The 21,585-nt window shown below is 46.3% G+C and overlaps 1 protein-coding gene across 3 annotated transcripts in view; it reads left to right on the top strand.

Moving 5' to 3' along the window:
• Positions 1–21,585, top strand: part of BFAR (bifunctional apoptosis regulator) — a 330,143-nt gene that overhangs the window by 67,837 nt on the left and 240,721 nt on the right. For all 3 annotated transcript variants that reach the window (XM_078663091.1, XM_078663089.1, XM_078663090.1), the window contains exon 3: positions 5,634–5,980. In XM_078663091.1, the coding sequence (XP_078519217.1) occupies positions 5,718–5,980 (263 nt within the window). In that variant the 5' untranslated portion in view covers positions 5,634–5,717. The remainder of the gene's footprint in view (positions 1–5,633; positions 5,981–21,585) is intronic.

Genomic DNA, 21,585 nt, shown 5'->3' with positions numbered 1-21,585 from the left:
ACAGCGTTAAATCATCTGCATATAAGGAGATTAACATTTGCCTCTCAGGGTATATCGGTGCATAATCTCGATAGTGTTGTCTAACCTGCGCCGCAAGAGGTTCAATAGCTATAGCGAAGAGCAGCGGTGACAGGGGACATCCCTTCCGGGTGCCCTGTATGAACGACAACGGCGCCGACTGAATATCATTCACCACCACTCTGGCTCGCACCCCCGAGTAGAGCAAGTTAATCCACTCCAGAAAAGGGATCGGAAACCCCATGCGTTGAAGGACGAATGCAAGATAGTCACACTCCAGGGAGTCGAACGCCTTAGTGGCGTCGAGAAATACCGCTGCAGCGTTGGCGTCCGGGTCAATGTCATGGAGAAGTGCAAATAGCATCCGCAAGTTGTGGGATGTGCCTCGAGTGGGCACAAAACCTGACTGATCCGGGAGTACCAGCGCCGTCATAAGGGGACTAATGTGATAAGCAATTAGTTTGGCCAGGTTTTTTGCGTCAACATTTATTAATAATAATAATAATCCATATTTGTAAAACGCGAACAATCACCCGTAAGGGTCTCATGGCGCTGTGGGCCGTCGGGAAGATTAAGCAAGCTATTGCCCAGAGTCACATGGTGCTGGGCTAACCTGCCGCCGGAGCCGGGGTTCGAACCGTGATCCCCAGATTCCAGCATCAGTCACCCTGGCCGCTGCGCCACACCTCTCACCTCTATTAATGAGAGAGGTCTATACGAGTCGCATGAGGTAGGCGATTTTCCCGGCTTGGGTATGGATATAATACGTGCCTCCCGCATAGAGGGGAGGAGGGGGGGGAGTATACCACTCTCATGAGCCTCTTCAAACACATGCCTCAGCACTGGGATAAGTAGATGATGGAAGGTTTTGTAAAATTCGGCCGGGAGGCCATCCGGGCCCGGGCTTCCTGGGCTGTAACTGCATTATGGCTGTTATAATTTCTTCATCCTCGTGATGCCTCAAAAGAAATTCCTTCTGTCTATCTCCCAGCCAGGCTATCGCTGTATCCTCAAAGAAGGGGATGAAGTCTACTGGCTGAGCTCTGTGAGTTTTGTACAGCCCTCTGTAATACTCCCTAAAGATCTCCACAATCTCAGTCGCGTCGCTATGCATTTGTCCATCCTCCCCCCTCAATCTCGAGCACCGTATTCGAGAACCGTGGAGGCCGAACCAGGGCCGCAAGCATCTTTCCGGGTCTATCCCGCTCCCCGTATTGACGTGCCCTATGATATTTCCCTCTGTATTTACATTCTCTCTCCGCTGTCTCTTGATAATCACTAAGGACGCTGCATAGCTTAGCCTGCAGTTCAGGAGTGGGACTCCATTCCGCCTCGATATGCCCGAGCTCCGTCTCCAAGCGACGTAAGGTGGACCAGATGTCTCTCAGGACTCCACCACTCTTCGCGATGCATACGCCCCTCACAGTAACCTTGAAAGCGTCCCACAGCGTGGAATAGTGCTCCACCTAGCCCTCTTTCCTAAGAAAGAAATCTGGGATCTCCTGCTCTAGTTCCTGCTTGAATACTGGATCTAATAGGGAGAGTGGATTTAAGCGACAAAACTGAAACGGAGAGTCAGTCTGTGGGAGGGACACAGTGACCAGCACCGGGGAGTGATCCGAGTAGGTCCGTGGGAGATGGGAGGAATGTGTAACCCATGGAGCAAGTTCCCTAGTAATGATCTGTGCATCTATTCTCGACCAAGAGGCCCGGGCCGTGATGTAGCAGGTGCCCTCCCGCCTTGTCGGGTGCACATGCCGCCAAACATCAACCAGTTCATCGTCCTCAAGTAGTGCTTTGAGAGTGGCTTGTGATCAAGAGTAATGGTGTGGCTGCTGGTGTGAGCGTTCAAGGCCAGGATTGACCGTCACATTGAGACCCCCCCCCCCCATAAAAGATGATAATCTCCATTATCTTTCCCCAGAGCACCAAGAAGAACTCCGGATCATCCGTGTTGGGCCCATAACACGACACAAGGGTGAAGGTCTGATTAGCTATCCTACCCCAAAGAATAGAGTACCGGCCCTGTGTATCCGTAACATTTCCCAGCGGTGTATATGGCAGGGTTTTCCTCACTAGTATACACGTGCCACGAGCATACGAGGAATAGGAAAAGAAACCGGTATGACTGGCCCATCGGGCAGCAGCAAACGTGGGGGGGGGGGACAGTGGGAATAAAGTGCGTCTTTTGCAGCATAGCGCAGTGTATGTTATGCCTATCTAAATAGGATAGTATATGCCTGCGTTTGCGGGCTTCCCCCATCCCTTGCACATTCAAGGTATGGAAGCGGTATGTAGGGGGTCCCGAGCGTTCATCCATTACAAAACCTGGGTTGACGCATTCTTCTTAAGTGGGTGAAGACAACTTGGTAAGTACAGCTCGACATAAAGCTTGCATTATGATCAGTGGCCTGTGACATGTCGTGATGTCATTCATTACTTGCATTCACATCCAACCCTTTCCCACCCCCCTCCCACATCAGCAGCCCAAACCTGCCGTGTCCCACTCACCCCCCCCCACCATCCCCCCTTCCCTCGTATATGTGGTCATCTTGAAACTGAATTGCATATCAATGCCATTGTCTCATTTATCTGCCCTTTCAGCGGCAGCGGAGGGCAGAATACAGCTGTCCAGGAAATTGCAGATGGGCAGGGGACAGGGAGACAGCCAAACATTTCCAAAGCGTTCCTTGCGGTCACTGCCTCCATGGCAGTATGCAGTGTCACAGGTTTCGCAGACGGGCATCATCTCCTCTGTGAGGGGGGGATTGTCAACCTCCTCTCCAGTCCCCCTCCCTCAATATCTAGTTGCTCCCCACTCCTTTACCGTCCGGGACCATACCATATGGCATATGTTCTCATCAGTGAGCGGAAATCAGGAAGCTGAAGATCATTCTACGTCTGAAGTGTTGCCGCCAGCTTCAGGACGATGAGGCGACGAAGCCCGCCCCGCCGCCGGCCTTGGCAAAGTTTTCAAAAAGTGTTGTGCGAGCTGCGGAGTGGTGAAGAACTGCTGCTTATTTGGATAAGTCACTTTAAGTTTTGCGGGGAAGAGCATCGCATAGGGAATATTAAATTGCTGTAGTTTCTTTTTCACTGGCAGAAATTTCCGTCTCTGGTCCTGGACAGCCATGGTGAAATCGGGAAATATCGAAATGTCCATTCCCTCATGGCGGAGTTGTCCTTTCTCCCTTGACAAGCGAAGGGCCGCATCCCGGTCCTGGTAGTTGAGCAGACGGGCGATTATTGGGCAAGGCTTTGCACCGGGCGGGCCGCCAGCGAGCGGTGAGCCCTTTCTACCACCAATACCGGGGAGAAGGCCTCTCTTCTGAATAGAGCAATGAGAAGGATTTTGACATAGTCCTTTATTTTCCCAGTCGCAGCTGATTCCGACACTCCCAAAATGCGGAGGTTGTTCCTTTGAGAGGGGGATTCGAGGTTCTCGTTTTTGGCCGTGATCACCCGCAGGACCCTCTCCATTTCCAGCGTGTGGGACGTAGAGATCCGCCATTCCGTATCCGCTAGCCGCACCTCTTGTTTATCTACTCTATGCGCTACTCCATCTAATCTAATCGTGCAGACATGGAGTCCATCTTGGATTCTATGGAGGTAATCTAGATTGCATGGCCAATAGTAGATCCTTCAGGTCAGCGGTCGAAGGTGCCTGAGTCTCCACCTGTTCTTCTTCAGGGTCCGTGTGTGAGCGTGTTCCCTTCCTTGCCTCAAAGTTGAGCTTTGGTTGGCGTCCGTCCGGCTTCCCCGTGATGTCCAGCAGTGCAGACTGGCTCACAGTAGCTGTCTTTCAACCTTCATGCTGTTTCTGAGCCTGGTACCGAGGTGGGATGCCTCCTCTCAGCTTCTCGGCTCTTCGGTATTCAGTGCTCTTTCAGCAGTGGTTCCATCTCAGGCTGCACCCAGGGGGAGAGGTCCAAAAAACCTCCCCGCTCCGTGTTCCCAGGGGACTAGGAGGGGACCAAAATCGTGCCTCCAATGTATCTTGAACAAACCAGGATGGGATCCCCTCACTCCAGCTCAGGTTTTACACGGGTCCCTCCACGCAGCAGCTAACGGGTGCCTCAGAGCTGGCAGCCGGAGGCTCTCCCCACTCGCAGACCCCGCTCCACGCCAGCAGGTTCATGCCACCCTCCCCTCGCTTAGGGCGCAGTCGGCGTCGAGGGGAGTGGGGGGGATGGCAAATCGATGTCTCGCGTCGCTCCGGCCGCCACTCCAGGCCTCCTTCGCAGTCCCGCAGAGGCCTCCTAACTGCCAGGCGAGCAGTCGAGCCGCAGCTCCTTTTCCTCACGATCGGAGCGTTGTTGCCAGCTGGGGACAGCCCTCCCCAGCCCACCATCGGCAGCAGCCCCTTCTAGCTATCAGGGTTCGTAATTTTCTCAACCTCAGGCGGGTCAGACCCAGCGATTGCCGCAACTCTTTTTCCTATGTCGCAGGCCGATCTCTCACTGCCGCCATGTTCGTTCCGTCCAACGCTGCAGGCCAGACGTGGTGATCTGCGCTCCACGGCCAGGTAACGCCAATTTTCTTGTCTACATAGTCTTCCCCATAGCTCCACTGCACAGATTTGGACTTTTAGCCGCTCATAAGTGCCGGATGGCCAGGATAAGTGGCTGATATTTCCCTGAGCTGCAAGAGCCTCACACAAGTACGGCTATCTTGCTTGGTGCCCTCTAGCGCCCCTCCTCATCTATAACTAATATATGTCTCTTACAGGTATATCTTTACCGAAGGTAAGTAACTTGTTCTAATTGCTTGTTCTGCTTTGAAAATTTTGCAACAGAGATTTTTAAAACCACTTATATTAAACTAAAAAATGGCAAGTGCTGCAATGGAGATGATAAATTACCCAGTTAATGAATTCATGTACTGTAATTTTTTTAAAACTTTTATTAATGTAATTTTGTATACTGCAGATCTCATTGGAAGATCTAAACATTTAATGAACTTGAATACTGGTTTCTGTTTGAAAGGAGAACAACACAACAATGTCAACAGTGGAAGTTTGATTTCTACTTTCTTTAGCTTATTGTGTGGTGCTTTATTTGACTGGAACAAAGTGCACTCACTATCGCAAATTGTGCAAGTCAAGTACCTCTAAGAAAATTCAAAGGCTAACTCGAGTGTTTTGTAGAGGTTTCCCACACAGGGTGCTTTTCTGAGTAATTTATAAACATGTGCTTGCCCTCAGATACTTGATTGTATGTGTGCATGTCCGCACTACACCTTGAACAGTGGAGATGTGCACATAATGGAACCCACTCAATTTAATTGATTCATTGCAAAACCTAGATCTGTTACCTCCTGAGCCTGACATGGTAATTTGGGACTTCATGTCTGTTGTGAGTGCCCTTTCATATTTAATAATCACATTGCGTTCTCATTGTCATTTTCCTAATAATGACATGCCATCATGGTAGGAGGGAAGGGCTTCATGTAAGTAACATCCTACACCGGACTGCATGTATTTAGAGAGTGATAGCTTTCTTTAACTGCTCTATCCGATTGTTCCAAAGATTACACCTAATTTCATCCCAGACATACCAACAGAGAGCACAACTATTATTCTGCTGCATGTTACAAAAGTCTCTTTTATATTTCAGGATTCATTATGTGTTAAAATAATCGAAAAATCTTCACAAGTGGAACCATCCTTAATAGAACGAGAACTCTTCATTGAACAACAAATGGAGGAAGATGTGGAGTTACGAACTGCTTCTGAGATAACGGAAGAAGGCCGTTCTGTTCCACAGTTCAGCCGCCACATTTCTGTAAGCAAGTTCTCTTGCCACTGCTGTTATGACATCCTTCTAAACCCCACCACCCTGAACTGTGGGCACAGTTTCTGTAGACATTGCCTTGCTTTGTGGTGGGTCTCTTCAAAGAAGACTGAATGTCCTGAATGTCGAGCGAAATGGGAAGGGTTCCCGAAAGTCAACATTCTTCTCAGGTGAGCATTGTATAAAATAAGTATGTGCATTCTAACTTTTGTAGATAAGAAAGTAAAAGAATATAACCTTCAAAATTCTACAATTTCTATTTTAATGTTTTTTCTGACTCAACTCTTGCTAAGTATTGTTTTCAGAAAGTTTATTCAAATAACATTTACATTGATCATGTTTTGTTGAACGTTCAGTTTAATCACCTCTTTACAACAGGATTTGTTTTGTTTTTTGCTTAGATAGTTTTTATTTTACAAATCTAAAGATAAATACAAGAGACAAGCAATGCAAAGAAAGCTGTGCACTCCAAGCGTCCTAGAGATTGAGCTCCAGAACACGATATCGCTAGTAACAGAATGTACGTAATAACGCGTGAATGCAAAAAAGAACGATTGTTATTTCAAAGCAGATATGGAGATACATACATCTAGTAAATGGTGGGCAAATCAATCACAATTGAAACAGTCTGAATAGAGTGTACTGCAAACCAAATCCTCTTCTCAGGAGAAGGAATGTGGGAAGAAGATTGAAAGGGGAAGAAAAGAGGATACAGCTACACTGAGCAGGGGTGGGGTGGGTCTAGGATAAGTACTGAATATAGGATACATTCCAAATATAACCACACCTGAAGAAGATGTGGCTGCATGGGGGTGGGGGTGGTAGTATATGGCTTCTAAAGGTATTTGACAAAAAGATCCCATAGCCATCGAGGGCTCGGAGGGCCATGGAATGTAGAGTGTAAGATGTTATTAGACCCTCTAACTGAGCATAGAAAATTACACCATTTGTCAAAGGTGCTGGGGGTTGTGAATTTCCAGTTCCAGAGAACAGTTTTGGTGCTGAAGTAGAGAAGGAGATTTACAAGTGAAGAGTTGTAAGGGTCAAGTTCTGTCATGCTGGGGTTGGCATGTAGTCCCAAGTCTGTTAGGAAGTCAATTTCTATTGGAACTTTTGTGAATTGGCACAGCAGGTCTTGGATTTTTGCCCACAATCGGAATGTCCTCTTACAGTTAAAAAGCATGTGTTGAAAGTAACCATTGCCTTCTTCTTATTACCGGCATGTGAACAAGTTCCTCATTCCGAGTTTGTTTCGTCTGGCTGGGGTCCAGTATGTTTTGTGAATAGACCAGCATCTGGATTCTGCAAGGGCAGGGGTGATTTTGGCCTTGAAGGGGGAGTTGCAGATCATCTGCAATGTTACTTCGTCAGAGAGGGGAGTGGACATCGATTGAGAATGGAGTTCCCATTTCCTTTTCAAGAATCCCATAGCTTGTCCGTTATGTGTATCAAGATGTTTATACAAGTGGGAGGCAGTATGACCTCTTCTCTTAGGGGTGTCTATCAGAGTGGGAGGTCTGGCTTGTGAGGGTGTTTCGCATTGAGATGTAGAAATTTGCAGGAGTCAATATTCGGTAGAACGAAATTCATTTTTAGGGTGGAAAAGGGGACCGGATTATCATGTGGTTCTAGAATAAGTATGTTATTTATACCTTTTTGAGCCCATGTATCCCAAAAGTGTGTTTTTTCCATCCAGTTTAATCGAGCAGTTATACCACATGGAGAATACGGTCAAGCTATGAGTTCGATGTTACAATCGGTTGTTCCAGGTGGAAAAGTGACATTACAGTATCCATTATGCGCCGGGATACTCCTTGGAGTAGCTGTGCGCGTTAGAAAACGAATTAACATAACATTACGATTTGACTAGAGTGTTCGAGTGGGAGTTTCGAGATATCGTGGACTGTAAGGGTGGAGCTAAGGTGAAGTGGCAGGGTGAGGTTGGTCTCAATACTAAGCCATGGGAGGTGGATGGGTAGGGGTGTTAGGTTCCTGTGGGCTAAGCCACCACACACCGTAAATGATCAGGTAAGCTCTTTGATACCTGGAGTAGTCTGGGATATTAAGACCCACCCTTTCCAACAGTTTTAAGTAATGGGACCGGTTTTTATTTGCTAAGCTTAAAACCTAGGGAAACCACTTATACCTAGCCGTTCTAAATGCTAAAATATTGTCTCTTCCTGTAAGCCTTTTGGAGATGGTTTATTAGTCGTTCAGTTGTCAAATTGAATGAGTCTGTGTTCTGATTTTCTCAAAGCATTTTTGCGGTTCAAATCTATTTATTAACCGATTTTGGCATATGACCAGATCCACAGAGATATAATATCACTTAATATAAATTCACATCTGGTGTTTTAGGACAACATATGGTAATGAACTAGTTCAAATCCTTTAAACTTACACCAGGTATCATCTACCAGTTAAACACTGTATGTCTCTCGAGAGCCCCAGAAGGGGAAAGAAAGAAGTGAGACAAAGCGTGAAAGAAATGAAAAGCAAAATGTAACATTCCATAAACCCCAATCCCCCATCTCACCTGTCCACAGCGTCACTTCTTGTCCAGTTAGCATATTCCTCACACCCAACGACTACAGTGTGTCCTTTAACCACCTCTATCCTATCCTAATTCAGAGTTACTCAATATCCAGGATTTGCTGGTTGATTGTCAAAAAACCTCTTGGAGGGATTGCTTGCGAAAGCGTCAACATCTTTTCCCTTGCTTGTCACTCCTAGTATTGCTCACTTTTGCCTCCAACCCCTCTGCAAGCAGTTCCTAATGTTGGCAAGGCCCTCCTTTTTTGCCAGTGTGTCTAGATTCAAGTTAAGGAAGAACAGGATATGTTGATCTCCCATTCTCACCTCTTTATTTGAATTACTGCTTTGAGTATTCAGTCTCTGCATTCTTGTGATGTTAGAACAGCTGCTACTCTACTGCCTATTCACACGTCTTTGAAGGCAGCTTATACACCAATTGCACCTAAGGCACACCATGTCCATGCCTGATTGCTGAAGTTCTAGCACCACTGCACATATTTCCTTAAAGAATTTCTATTCTATTTGTCGGAACATGTAATGCTCTAGGAAAAGGCTGTCCAGTTTCTCTAGTTATACATCCAGCTTAACAATCCCCTAGTCGCCACCTGTTTAAAGTGCAGCAGACCATTAACTGCATTGGCGGTTGTAATACAGTGGCGCTTTAACTGAGCTGTTGGAGCACCACTCCCGAAGCCTTAACCTTGTCTTATCTTGCTCCTGTTCTGTTCATCGTATCTTGCCAGAAAAACCCTCTATCTTTTCCATGGCCTTCACTGCGTATGCTGTGAATTGCATATTCTCTACTAAGCCGGCTCCCCTCTCTTGTATGGAGTAAAGTAGTGTTCTGTCTCCCAACAAAAGGCCAAATTCATATATTGCCTCGTGCTACTCTGCACTGTTATCCCTCTTAGAGGACTTCCAGCGGACGATTGAAGATGCCTCCTTGCCCTTGTAGTGTCCTGACATTACCCAAGGTTGATTGAGTTCCCTCCCTCCAGCAATATGTTCTGGCAGCACTACTTGCTACACAGCTGTGCCCATTCATCAAGAGACTGTCCGGGTTTGATGCTGCTTGCCAATGAGAGATCCAACTTCATTGTGGTGTTTGGTGTGTCCAGCCTTTGCTTGTCATGAAAGGTGAAGTTCTCTCCTGCGGCTATCTCAGCAGCTCGCCAACCCTACAAACGTCTTCCACTTGGGCCATTGTGGCCCTAGTAATCATGTGGTTGGCTGGAGTAAATTGCTCATCCATCCTCTGTCAGTATGCCCAAAGTATTGGTGCCCATGCATAGCGCCAAGACTGCAGTAAGGTTTCCTGATTACAACCACCACACTATTTCCACATGTGTGCTGCACACCACAGATGTTTGTCATGAAGAAGGGGCTGTCCACAGATTGTGATCCTGCTCGTCTGATACCTTAACAATGATCCAGCTCTGTTTATATTGCTCTGTATCCCGCACCCGGGCTCCAGTAGGCTCACATGCACGCCCACCACGTCTGTACGCAATAGCAAACAGCCATGAGATGTTGATCTATGAAGCTTTCTAGATGAGCAGCCATCTTGGAGCCTGGTTGGCTCCGCGGCCCACAAAACAATTTTACACTTTGATGTTTCCAAGGCCTAATATTGCTAATTTTAGGCTTCAATTGTTACTACAGTCTAGTAATTGGTCATGTCTGAAAATGTGTTTCTACAATTGGTTATTGGCAGTCTGTTTTTCTTTCTTAGTAAAACTGCTCCCTTGTGTATGGAGAAAATTTCACTCTTAAGTAATTTTTAATCCAATCTCCCCATCTTCTCATTTTTATTCTTTGGAAGTCTTTTTAGATCTTGTTTGATAAGGCTTCTGGGTGGAATAGATTATTTTAGTAGTCAGCGGCCAATATAGAAGTGCCATCAGCTGAAAGCAGCGTATACTGTGGCACAGTGCTCCCTCCCCACTATCCACCCTTATTTGCATGAGTCATTCAATATTATATTGTTTTTTTAATGGAACACTTTCCATACCCCTTGAGACCTAGAGCACATTCTCAGGAGTTCAGTAAGTGACTATTCCTTATGTGTTATTTATGCAGCACGTCAGGCCCTGATCAGACCACAAGAGCGCTGCTCTGTTACCTGGATCCTCTTTCGTGCACGGTTGGGAACTTGTTGGATTCAGGTGTTCTATATATGAGAAAGTTGGATTTCATGTGTGAACTTAGGAACAGACTAGAAGTGTAGTGGAAGCTTCTACACATTGCATAAGCACGGTTGTTGTGGAATACTGTGAGATATGAATGTGCAAAGTTTCAATACACATCGTGCTGTTGTTTATGTTTTTGTGTGGTGGTGCTTACTGAAATACCACAAATCTTCGGGATCGGTAGTCAGCGATGGTCCCCCAGTGGTTTCTGGTATTTTTTCTAATTGTGATATTAGCTTAGCCCTTTTGACATTTGATCAGTCATGTGCTTTTATGGATCCACTTGTGAAATCCTGTACATCTTCTAGGGCTTAAGTCATGTTTTGGGGAACAGCAAAATTTTTATTGCTTTTGTTAGTTGCAGTTGGTTGCTCTTCATCCTTATTTTATTTAATACAGTGCGCCACAGTTTGCATATTTATACTGAGAAGTACCTTCAACCTGTACTGTTTTTCCTGTACTGATGGATGATGAGTATGGGTCCCTTTCTCCCTCAGAGTTTCTCCTTGGGGTGTAGCTTGTGAATTTTAACAAATGATTGATTCATTGCTGTGCATGGGCCTATGCATGATGCTGAGAGATTTCAAGAGTATTCTGGTAACACGTTTATGACCTTTAGGGCAGCGGTGATGTAATTGCATCTGTCCATGCTAAGGACTTTACTTAAAATTTGAGTAGTCATTTTGTAAGTCTGATGTAGTGTGCATTGTCGTGGTCAAGGCGTAATAGAACTAGAACTGCTCTGAACCAAAGGATGTGGACGAGGTAAAGGAAAATTAACCATTCTATTCTCATGATGTTGTATGAGCTTTTTGTTACCCCTTTCGTCTGGTTTTCAAGAGTGAGTTTGAAGTCTTTGACCAAGCCTAATCTTTTTAATTCAGGCAGTGTGGTGGGAGGAGCTTTATTCTCAGTTGCCCATGCTCTAAACAGGTTATCTATTACATTTCAAACATTAGATTTTCAGTTCTAGAGGGATTTAAATGTAGGTGATTTTGTAACATCTGCTTTTTAAACTGCTTCTAGGCTGTTACTTATTCCAGATGTATTGAGATCTGATGGGTTTCGCAGATTAAGGATGATCTAGGTGTGGTGTAGCTGTAACAAGTTCATTTAGGCTCTGGACGTGTATCAAGGTGGATGTTGAAAATGTGAGGTGTAATTGGCGGACTTTGTCACACTCCTTTGCTAATTGGGGGTTGGGACACTATTTGGTCTCTTAATAAGTTGTAGAACTTAATCCATTTCAGAGGTGGCTCCTCCATTTGAGCGAGGAGCGTCGCCCTACAAAGAAAACCCCCAGGCCAGAGCTGAAAAATAAAATGGCAATAAAGTTTATTTATTCCCATTTCATTTTTCAGCAACCAACTTGTCCCAAACTGAGCGTCACGACGGGACGGACCATTGCTTCTGAGTGGAAGCAGGGAGCTCTGCACTGAAGTTTAAAATGCATATGTCTCATTGGCCGGCTGGGTCAGAGAAAGCAAAGGCCTCCATTGCTCTTTTGAACTTCATGCCAGGGAGATCGCAGGCCAGACTTGAAATGGTGCTACCCCAGAGAGACCTAGGCAGATGGACAAGGACAGTAGATTCAATAGATGGTATGAAGGACTGGCTGTACGTAATAGTGAGCGAGGAGTAGCCATGAATAAGTGAGCGAGGGGTCATTAAAAGCCAGCGTACGAGTCCCTAAGACACATATGCATTTCGAAGAGGTATTGTCCTGTAATTAGAAAGATGAATGCAGGTGAGGGGGCCGCAGAGGAGGTGTTCATTTATTTATAAGCACACATAGGAGTGGCAGAGAACGGGGATAGACAAGGGGCTGAGAAAGAAATGTGGCAAAAGAGCTAAAAAAGATTTATAGGGTACAGGGATATGTAAGAGAGAAGAAACGTGGCTGAGGGTGAGGCCATGTAATAAAGAAACTGGGAACAACAAGCATTTGCAATTCAATAGGTCTCTCATTTGCTAGAGTTTGTTATTGGCATTGTAAATGATAATGCATTTTATGTTTTAAAAACCAAAACATAAATAAAAAGGCATTGTCATTTACAATGCCAAGAGCTCAAACTATTGCAAATGCAAGACTTATTGCATTGCAAATCCTTGTTTACTATGACCCCCATCCCCTCTCCATTTCTGGACCTTCTCCTCCTCTCATCCGTCTCTCTTTCATCATTATCTCAACGCTCCTCCTTTCACCTCCTATTTCCTTCTGGTCTTCCCCTCCACCACTTTTCTCCCTTTCCAGTCGTCCTCTCTCTCTTCCTCTATCATTCTCCCTTCTTTTCTGTTTTTTATCTCTTTCCATGCTACACTCACCTCCTCTCCCTCTTTTTCCCGGCTCTCTCTCCCCCACAGTACTCCTCCCTCCACGCTCCTAAAATACGTCTAGAGAAACTAGAACGCACTTAATATAGCTGTTATGTAAAATCCCTTGTACGTGTAGAGTTGTTGATTAAGAATAAACAACTTGATTGTCAACTTTGACAATGGAACTTACAAAACACCTGGGGAAAAAACAACTGTACTAAGTGTCCACACCAGTGCCTCTACTTCCACATGTTCTACGCTCACCTTCATCTGCTGTTCTGCGTCCATTTTACACGTGTACTGTCTTATCTCCTACCCCCCTTCCTTGTGTCCCCATGCAACCCTAGAGTGCCGTGCCTGAAATTTCCTGTCCATTCTCCTTCCGATTTCTAATCGCATCTGTGCCTTTTTCCTTGCCATGTGCCATTTGTGTACACTCAAGCGCCATTCGTGACATCTATAACTAGTTCTTGCCCTGTGCTAGACTGCCTCAACAGTCCTGTGCCATTCGCCCTCACTTCGCCTTCACCACTCAGCTCCCTTTCAGCTTGCCGACTCCTTGCTGCCATCCCTATCTCTTCTGGAGCACTTCCGGGCTCACTACTGGGCTGAGCGCAGGGTCAGGTTGAGTTTCAGGCTGTTGGTTTTTAGGTCTCGCGACCTATCGATGCGCGCATGCGCATCGAGCGGAGCGAGAATTAAAGCGGCGAAAACATCATGAAACCACCAGCTTTTTGCTGGCGTTTTCATGGCGTTTTCATGCAGTTCATGTGAACCACGTGTTCAAACATGAACGCGCATCAGCCTCCCTCCATTTGCCGCACAGCACATCAAAGGGCTTCGCCCAGCTTTTTGCTGGCGTTTTCATGGCGTTTTCATGCAGTTCATGTGAACCACGTGTTCAAACATGAATGCGCATCAGCCTCCCTCCATTTGCCTCACAGCACATCAAAGGGCTTCGCCCAGCGTGCGCTCTGCGGCTTCTCCTCCCCTAATTGAATCATGGTCGGCTGCAGGCCGGCTGTACTTTCAGTTTCCCGCTCTGCATTTGGCTGCTCCTCCCCTAATTGAATCATGGCCGGCCGCAGGCCGGCCGTACTTTCGTTTCCCTTTTCTCGTTTGTATGAAGCACTCCATTATAGTGTGTGTGTGTTTGAGACATCCACCTAGAGTACAACTCTGCCAGTTCACCTCGTGTTGCTCGCTTTCACATGCATCTTCCGTGTTGCTTTCCCTCAACCGGTGTTGCCTTTGCTCCCCGCCCCCCGCCCCCACACCCGTTGTTTTCCTATCCCCTCCAACCCTAACCTCTTGCTTTTGCATCCCCTTCCTTTGTTCCTTTGGTATTCCCCCATCCCACCATTCCCCTGGAAAATTTACCATTCACGCTCCACCCTGTGTTGCTTCTGCTTCCCCCACCTGCTTTCAAAGAACACAAAACACTTTTACGCAATGCGACAATGCTTGTTGTATCATTGTTCCTTTCCTTTACCGAGGCGAGGTTCGTGTCCCTTTTCCAGCTCTGTAATTGAATTTCCGATGCCAAGCATTAATAATAAGGTCATGCTTGCCCTTTGGTGGGCTGGGCTGAGAACGGCATTCAAAAGACACTTAAACACGCTCTCTCGCAGTGCTCCTTTCGCCATCCCGGACACAGAACGGGTTACTCTCTCTCACTAAAGCGCAAGGCTGCCCACTGCATTTTAGACGCAGAGACGACCCCCTTCTCCGTTCCATCTTAGGCGCACGACATCCCGATGTGCTGCAAAAGAAATTTGCATCCAAGACGGAATCCCAATGTGTGTGTGCCTGTATAGGTGTGCGCATCTACGGGTCAATCTAGCGCTATAAACAACTTTAAAAAATTTAATAAATAAATAAATCTGTGTGTGTGTGTGCGTGTGCGTACCTTGGCCTGTGTGTGCATGCCGGGGCGTGTATGCGCATCTGTGTCTGTGTGCGTGCCTGGGGGTGTGTGTGTGTGTATCTGTGTGTGCATGCTTGTGTATGTTTGCCTATGTATGTGAAAGCATCTGTGTGTGTTTGCCTGTGTATGTCAAAGCGTTTGTGTGTGTGCGTGCGTGCATGTTCCTTTACTTTCCACTTTTCGTGGCCACCAATTCCCCCCACCCCCACCCCCGAAGTTTCTCCGCTTTCTTCTTCTGCCGCCTGGGTGTTAATCTCCCCTCCGACCGTAAACACCGGCCCCCCATCAGTTTATCTGTGGCCACAGAATTCTTTGCAAAGACATGTCTGATGGCAAAAGAGCGTGGCTCCACGCGCCTGGCTGCATGGCACGGGGCAGCGCAGCTGCGCGCCTCTCCTAACCAGATATGAAAGTTGTGCCTTTAATTATAGTAATTCCGAGAGGGAAGCGATTTGTAAGCGGTAATACGGGGCTATGGCGAGGAGGAATAATTAGCTCCTCAAAGAGGAAAGTAAAACAAGCATTGGCATTGCCAATAGGTCTCGCTTGTAGGACCTTATAAGTATTTAGTTTTGCAGCACAATATCCGATTATGCAACAAGGATATTGTGCTGCAAAACTAAATACTTCTAAGGTCCTACAAGCGAGACCTATTGGCAATGCCAATGCTTGTTATGCTGTTGGGGGTTAGGCTGTGGTTTTTGCGGGGTATGGATGCTCTTGTCAGGCTCCACAGGGCCTCAGGGCATGCCGATGGATGAGCAGCCCATTGAGGAGCTTTCCTTGAGCATGGTGCGTGCTCAGCTCCTGCTTCACCATGACAACCGCACAAGCCCGACTGAGGCTCCCTTCTGTGACTGCCGATAAGACACAAACATAGAAGAGAGACATAACAAATGAACTAAAGTGCTCCGCAAACAGTAAAAGGGACGACACAAACCTGGACATATGGAAGAATATACATGCCATCAGAAAGCCACAGAATGTGACAAAATTAGAATTTCACTGAATGAACGTGTTTCGAGGAGAAAGCGAAGCCATCACAACCATGATAAGGAGAATAAAACATACGCACAATAGGAGCCTGGACTGATCTAGGAACACATTTGACAATGCTATACAGAGAAACTAATCTTAGTAATAAAAGCACACTGATTTAGTGAGGAGAAACGCTCCCTTTTTGCAGCGCGTGGCAAAATAAATAAATAAACTAGTGCACGCTGCAGGCACTGTGAAAATAAAAATAAGAGTGCTTACTTTAGAGCCAAGCCGATTACATGTAATATGAAAACACGAGCACGGAGTGTACATTCACATCTTGCTCACAGTTGCAAGACTGAAAAGAACACAGAACAGCAATCACTTTAAGTTAATTTCCAAGTTCAAAAGAAGGCGCTACATCGCGAGGGAGACTGAAAAACGACTGATACAAGCTGCCGCCATTGTAAAACACATAGCAAAAACTCAATAACAAATTAAAATATTTGCATGGAGCGCGATGCAAAAATGTACTTGCGCCGCTATTGCCAAAGCAAAAATAAACACGTGCCACTATTGCCAAAGCCCATAATGGGGAAAGAATTCCTCACAGGAGTAAACAAAGGAGACAGTATCATGCCGCTCCAGTCCGGGTGGGCGGGGCCAAAAGTGGACAGGGCGGTAACAAGGAGGGACTAAGAAACTTCCTTTTCAATCAGAAGCCAGATTTTAGCATGGAGCATGACCCTGCCCAGTCAAAAAGATGAGCGGGCTTCAAGTCACCTTCGAAAAGGGTATTGATGACAAAAAGCCCTCGCAGAGCGAGGAGCGCGCGCTAGGTCTGCGAGACCTAAAAATGATTAGGAAGTGTATATGTTCCACAGTAAACCAAAGCTTTAAAGCAAATGGCGCATCACATTGATTGATCTCTTCTCACCATGTCCTTTCCAGCTTTATCACTGGTACAGTAAATGCAACTCATGCACATTTGTAAATAAATGCCCGTACACTTCACAGGAGACATCCCTCCTTCCCGCCTCACTGGTCTCCTAGAAATCTGTGGGCATCCCCTTGTTTCCATTAATGGGAGGAAAGGGTTGTCTCTGAGATGTTTAAACTTGGTTTACATTGTCTACTGGTGACAAGAAGGAATAAAAAATTTGCTAGCATTCGCACCAAGAATTTTCAATTCTGTTAAGGACACGGAGGTGAGAAATTATGCTTGCCCTTTCTTCACTGTTTATTTACAGCAGCCAATGAAACGTTTAAACACTTTTAAATATACTACATTTTCCATGATGCAATGGGCAAGTCCCAATAACCATAGAGATTATGCTCTATATATGTCCTCTCACACATGAGCGCTTCCTCTTTCTTTACCTTGAACGACACTGTCCAATTTGAATCCATGTCCATCAAAACTTAGGAAAACACAGAACACAAAATCTTATGCCATAACCATCGGCCGGCCTCCATGGTGCTGAAGGTGCGCAGCACATCTTCCGACGTTGGCAACAAGCCGCTTATTATTGATCACCTTTCTCTTCCGCTCTTGCAACAGAAATTCGCTAATCGTAATAACCACGATAAGCAAAACTGTTAGGGTGGTAATATACACAATCATGAGTATTAACGTATACATTGGGTGGGTTAATCCTCGCCTCCGTGTCGTAATAGAATTGAAAATTCTTGTCGCAAATGCTATCAAATTCTTTATTCTATTACAGGACCGGAGGCCTCCGATTATGCTAGTTCAACACTTTACCAATATAACAGAAGCAATATTGCCCACAGGTTTGTAATAAAATTGTTTAAAAGTCGAATCAGATGACCAATCAGCTGCTTTCATTATATCTTGTAAACTAGTGCCTAGCATGAAAGACTTGGACACCATGGTGCCTCTCACTGAATGGGCCCCAAAGAGACCCGTGTCAATACCAGCTTCCTGCATTACATATCTGATCCATCTGGCAATAGTTGTAGTAGTTTAAACTGGTTTAAATGGTTTCTGTAATGCAAATAACAGTCTGGAACAACCAACTGGTCTAACTGCTTGGATACATTGTTCATAAGCTTTCAAGCATTATACCACACACAACTTCGCATTAACAGGAAAAGCATGATATTCAATGGAATGTGAAAAAGTTTTTGTCCAAGCAAAAATTGTAAAGGAAACCCCTTCCGGGCAAAACATTCTACCTGTTAGGTCCAGGACTCATCGACAACCAGACCAATAAAGGAGCATAGTTAGCTTAGCCGATAATTGCTTTCTTGAAAGTTCCTACTTATGAGGCCAGCAGTCAAACAAAGACAACACTTTAGAAACATCCCATAAAGCAGAATACTTAGCCTTAGGAGGATTCGCCACTCGTATGCCTTTGAGGAGTTTGCATATAACCGGATGCATACCTACCGGTCTACCATCAATTTGTGTATGTTCCGCAGAGATAGTGGATCTGAAGTTGTTAACTGATCTGTAGGAGAGCTCGTCCAATGCTTTCTTGGATAAGAAATGTACCACTTGTGAGATATCCGCCTCCACGGGATCCACCTGTTTCTCTAGGCACCAATCCAGCCATGCTGAGGAGTATTGCTTCCTGGTTGAAGGAGCCCAGGCTTGCTGGATGAAACCGAAAGCCTACTTTGAAATTCCTGGCAACGGCCATTGTTGCCTGAAAGCCTCCAGGCCATCAAGGACAACTGTCCTGCTAGCAATAGTGGGTGTAGTTCTCACGGAGGGCAATGGAGCATCATCTGAGACCATGGAAGGGAAAGCGGAAAATCGCAGGCTAACTCCAGAAGGACCGGGAACCAAGGCTGAGACTTCCAAACTGGTGTGACTAGGAAAAGTTGCGCTTGTTGAAGGACAATCTGGTTCGCCACTTTGGGAATCAGGATGAAAGGGGAAAACACATAATTCAATGACGTCGACCAATCCTGTGTGAACGCATCCTTGGCTCTCGCCAGAGGGTCCGGCCTTAAACTGAAAAATGTTTCTAGTTGGCTAATGAGCCTGGAGGCAAACAAATCTATCCTGCAAGGACCACATTTCTCCTGAATCATTTGAAAAAGGAAGGGATGGAGCTGCCAATCACTGTAATCTCGCAAGTGGTGAGAATTCCCATCAGCTATTGCATTGTCCTGTCCCGGCAGGTTTTCCGCTATCACTGTAATCTGATGCAATAGGCAGTAATGCCAAAAAATCCTTGACGGAGCCAGCATCGGAGATCTTGCGTTCCCCCCCTATTTTGTTTATGTACCTCACCACCGAATTATTGTCCATCCTCAGGAGGAATCAGCAAGAGACCTTCCTCGGTGAGAGTGACCAGATCGCAAACGAACCTGCTAGGAGCTCGAGGCAGTTGATGTGCAATTTTAATTTCTGGAGAGACCATCTGCCCCTGTGGTAATCTCCCCGCATCTTGTCCCCCAGCCCCACCGCCTGGCATCAGACTCTATGACCACTTCCGTTTGAGATCTGAAGATCGCTCTACCATTCCATGCATCTACATGAGTCAGCCACCAATTGAGCTCCGCCTTCACCTCGTCTGTGAGGGGAACCTGGTCGGAGTAGCAAAGACCTTTCTGCAAGTGTTGAATCTTCAAGGTTTGCAAGGCCCGATAATGCAACGGACCTGGAAAAATCGCTTGAATTGAGGATGCAAGTAGTCTCAGCAGACAAGCAATGGCCCGCAGCGACATTACTTCTTTGGTTCGTGTTACCTTCAGTTCCTTCTTCAGATCCCTCAACTTGGTCTTGGGCAGCGGAAGTTGGGCCGTCTGAGAGTTGATTACAAAACCCAGGTTTCATCAGCTTGGCGAAGCACCAAGGCGCAGAGGAAAGACCGAAAGGAAGGACCAAATATTCCAACCACCAGTCCAGCCACCGGATCTGTAAGAAGCGTCGGTGTGGAGGGAAGATTGGCAGCGTGAGATAGGCACCCTTGATGTCCATTCGGACCATCCAACGTCCTTGCCTCAAAAGATGCGTCAGTTGATGTATTCCCTCCATCCTGAAATGTCAAAAGAGAACAAAATGATTGAAGCCCTTCAGGTTTAGAACCAGCCTGTAACAGCCCCACCTCTTTTGCATGAGTAAGACATTGATGCAGAAGCCCTTGGATTTGGTATAGCAGTAGGCTACTGCGTGCTTCTCCAGCAATTTTGCTATTTCGTACTGTATAAAAATGTCTTCTCGTTGGGGGAAAAAACCAACAGGGGCGGTATAAAGTCTTGCGTGGGAGACTGGAAGAACTCTATTTGGAAACCGTGAACGGTTTGTAAGACCTAGGCATCGTGTGTAATTTGAGCCCAATTGTGTACAAAGTGACAAATTCGACCCCCCAGAAGGTAAGATAGAGGAGCTAAAGCTCTTACCTGCAGTGATCTGAGGCTGGAAGTTCCTTCTTTGTCTGCCTCGATGGAATCTGCACCGGGACAACCCCTGGTAGGGTCCTGGAAATCCCCTCTACCACGACAGTAGCCCCCTCTGGGCAGGCCTTGAACATACTCATGGCCTGGCGAGCGGCCCCTGCTTCGCCCGGCTCGTCCAAAAAGGCCTTGCAATTTGTCGCCGAACAAGAGCCCTTCGGCCAGGAGACTAGCTTCAGAGGACACCAATTCCGTGAGGTTGCTATCCATGCGCATGAGTAATGATTTTCTTCTCTCCGCGGAAATTGTGCAATTGGCGTTGCCAAGGAAACAGATGGCGCGTTGCGTCCATCCTGCCAAGATGTCTGGATCGATGGGGGAGCTAGATTCTTTGGCCACCAACGCCATCTCAAGAATCTTCGCCGAAGGGCCTGCGACTTCTAAATGTTTATTTGGTATGCCCTTTTTAGGGTCTTTGGCGATTTTATTTTATTTATTTTTATTTTTTTTTAATTCTTTTTTAAAACACCAGCTTATTTGGCTCAATGTCCGGGGTCTCTGAAACCCTATCCGGAATGTCTGGGCATGGACATTCCATCCGAAATCTGTTACGCTCCTCCTTATCAAAGTGCTTCCTCAAATTGTGGTGGAAGTAATCGGCAACATCTGGAGGAGGTGCCCAATCAGAGGATCTCGGATGGACAATGTCCAGATGGTTGAAATAAAGGCGTAGAGGCAGGTTGTTGCTTTAGGTATGCTCTCTTTGTTTTCTTCTTCTTAGGAGGAGAGGAGTGCCTGTAGAGTCAGTGTCAGTGGCGGTAGTATTTGTCAGTATCATAAATGTTAGATGGAGCCGGGGTGGCTACGGACACCGAATATTGATGATCCGCTGGTTTAAAAGGAGGGAGTTGAGTCAAGGCCTGCACATGTGACCATTTAGCCGACTTTGTTTTAGACTGTGTTGCCCCTTCGGCAGCGTGCTGGGAGGATCCTGAAGGCTCAGAGCGTTGAAAACCGTGATGTTGGGCAAAACTCTCCAATTGTGCTGTGATAGGTTTGAGGGCGGCCGCCAGTGCCTTATTCACTGTCTGGGGGACCGCAACCTCAATAGCCCTATTCATGGACTGTTGAACGGACGCATCAAGGGCGTCCACCAAATTGTCTTCCAATAAGGGGCCATGCTCCTCTTCATAAAAACCATACTCCTCCTCCTCCTCAAAAGAGGCCCACTCCTGCATTATGGAAATGCTTGAGACGCAATACAAGTACTTAGAAAGAAAAACAAATATGTATTGAGAAACCAAGTCGTAATTCCAGTGGAATTTGTAAAGGTGGAGCCACCCTATGTGCACAATGAAATAAAGATATTACTTGCTCCTCAGCCCAGCTGTACTCCACAAATTATTGAAGCCCTCAAAGAGGACGTAAAGTGAGCCAATGAAATACATTTTAGAAGCCT

This window comes from Lissotriton helveticus, chromosome 10 (genome assembly GCF_964261635.1).
Source record: "Lissotriton helveticus chromosome 10, aLisHel1.1, whole genome shotgun sequence".
NCBI lineage: Eukaryota > Metazoa > Chordata > Amphibia > Caudata > Salamandridae > Lissotriton > Lissotriton helveticus.
The sequence above is the reverse complement of the archived record's forward strand: the minus strand, read 5'-3'. Positions and strand labels throughout refer to the sequence as shown.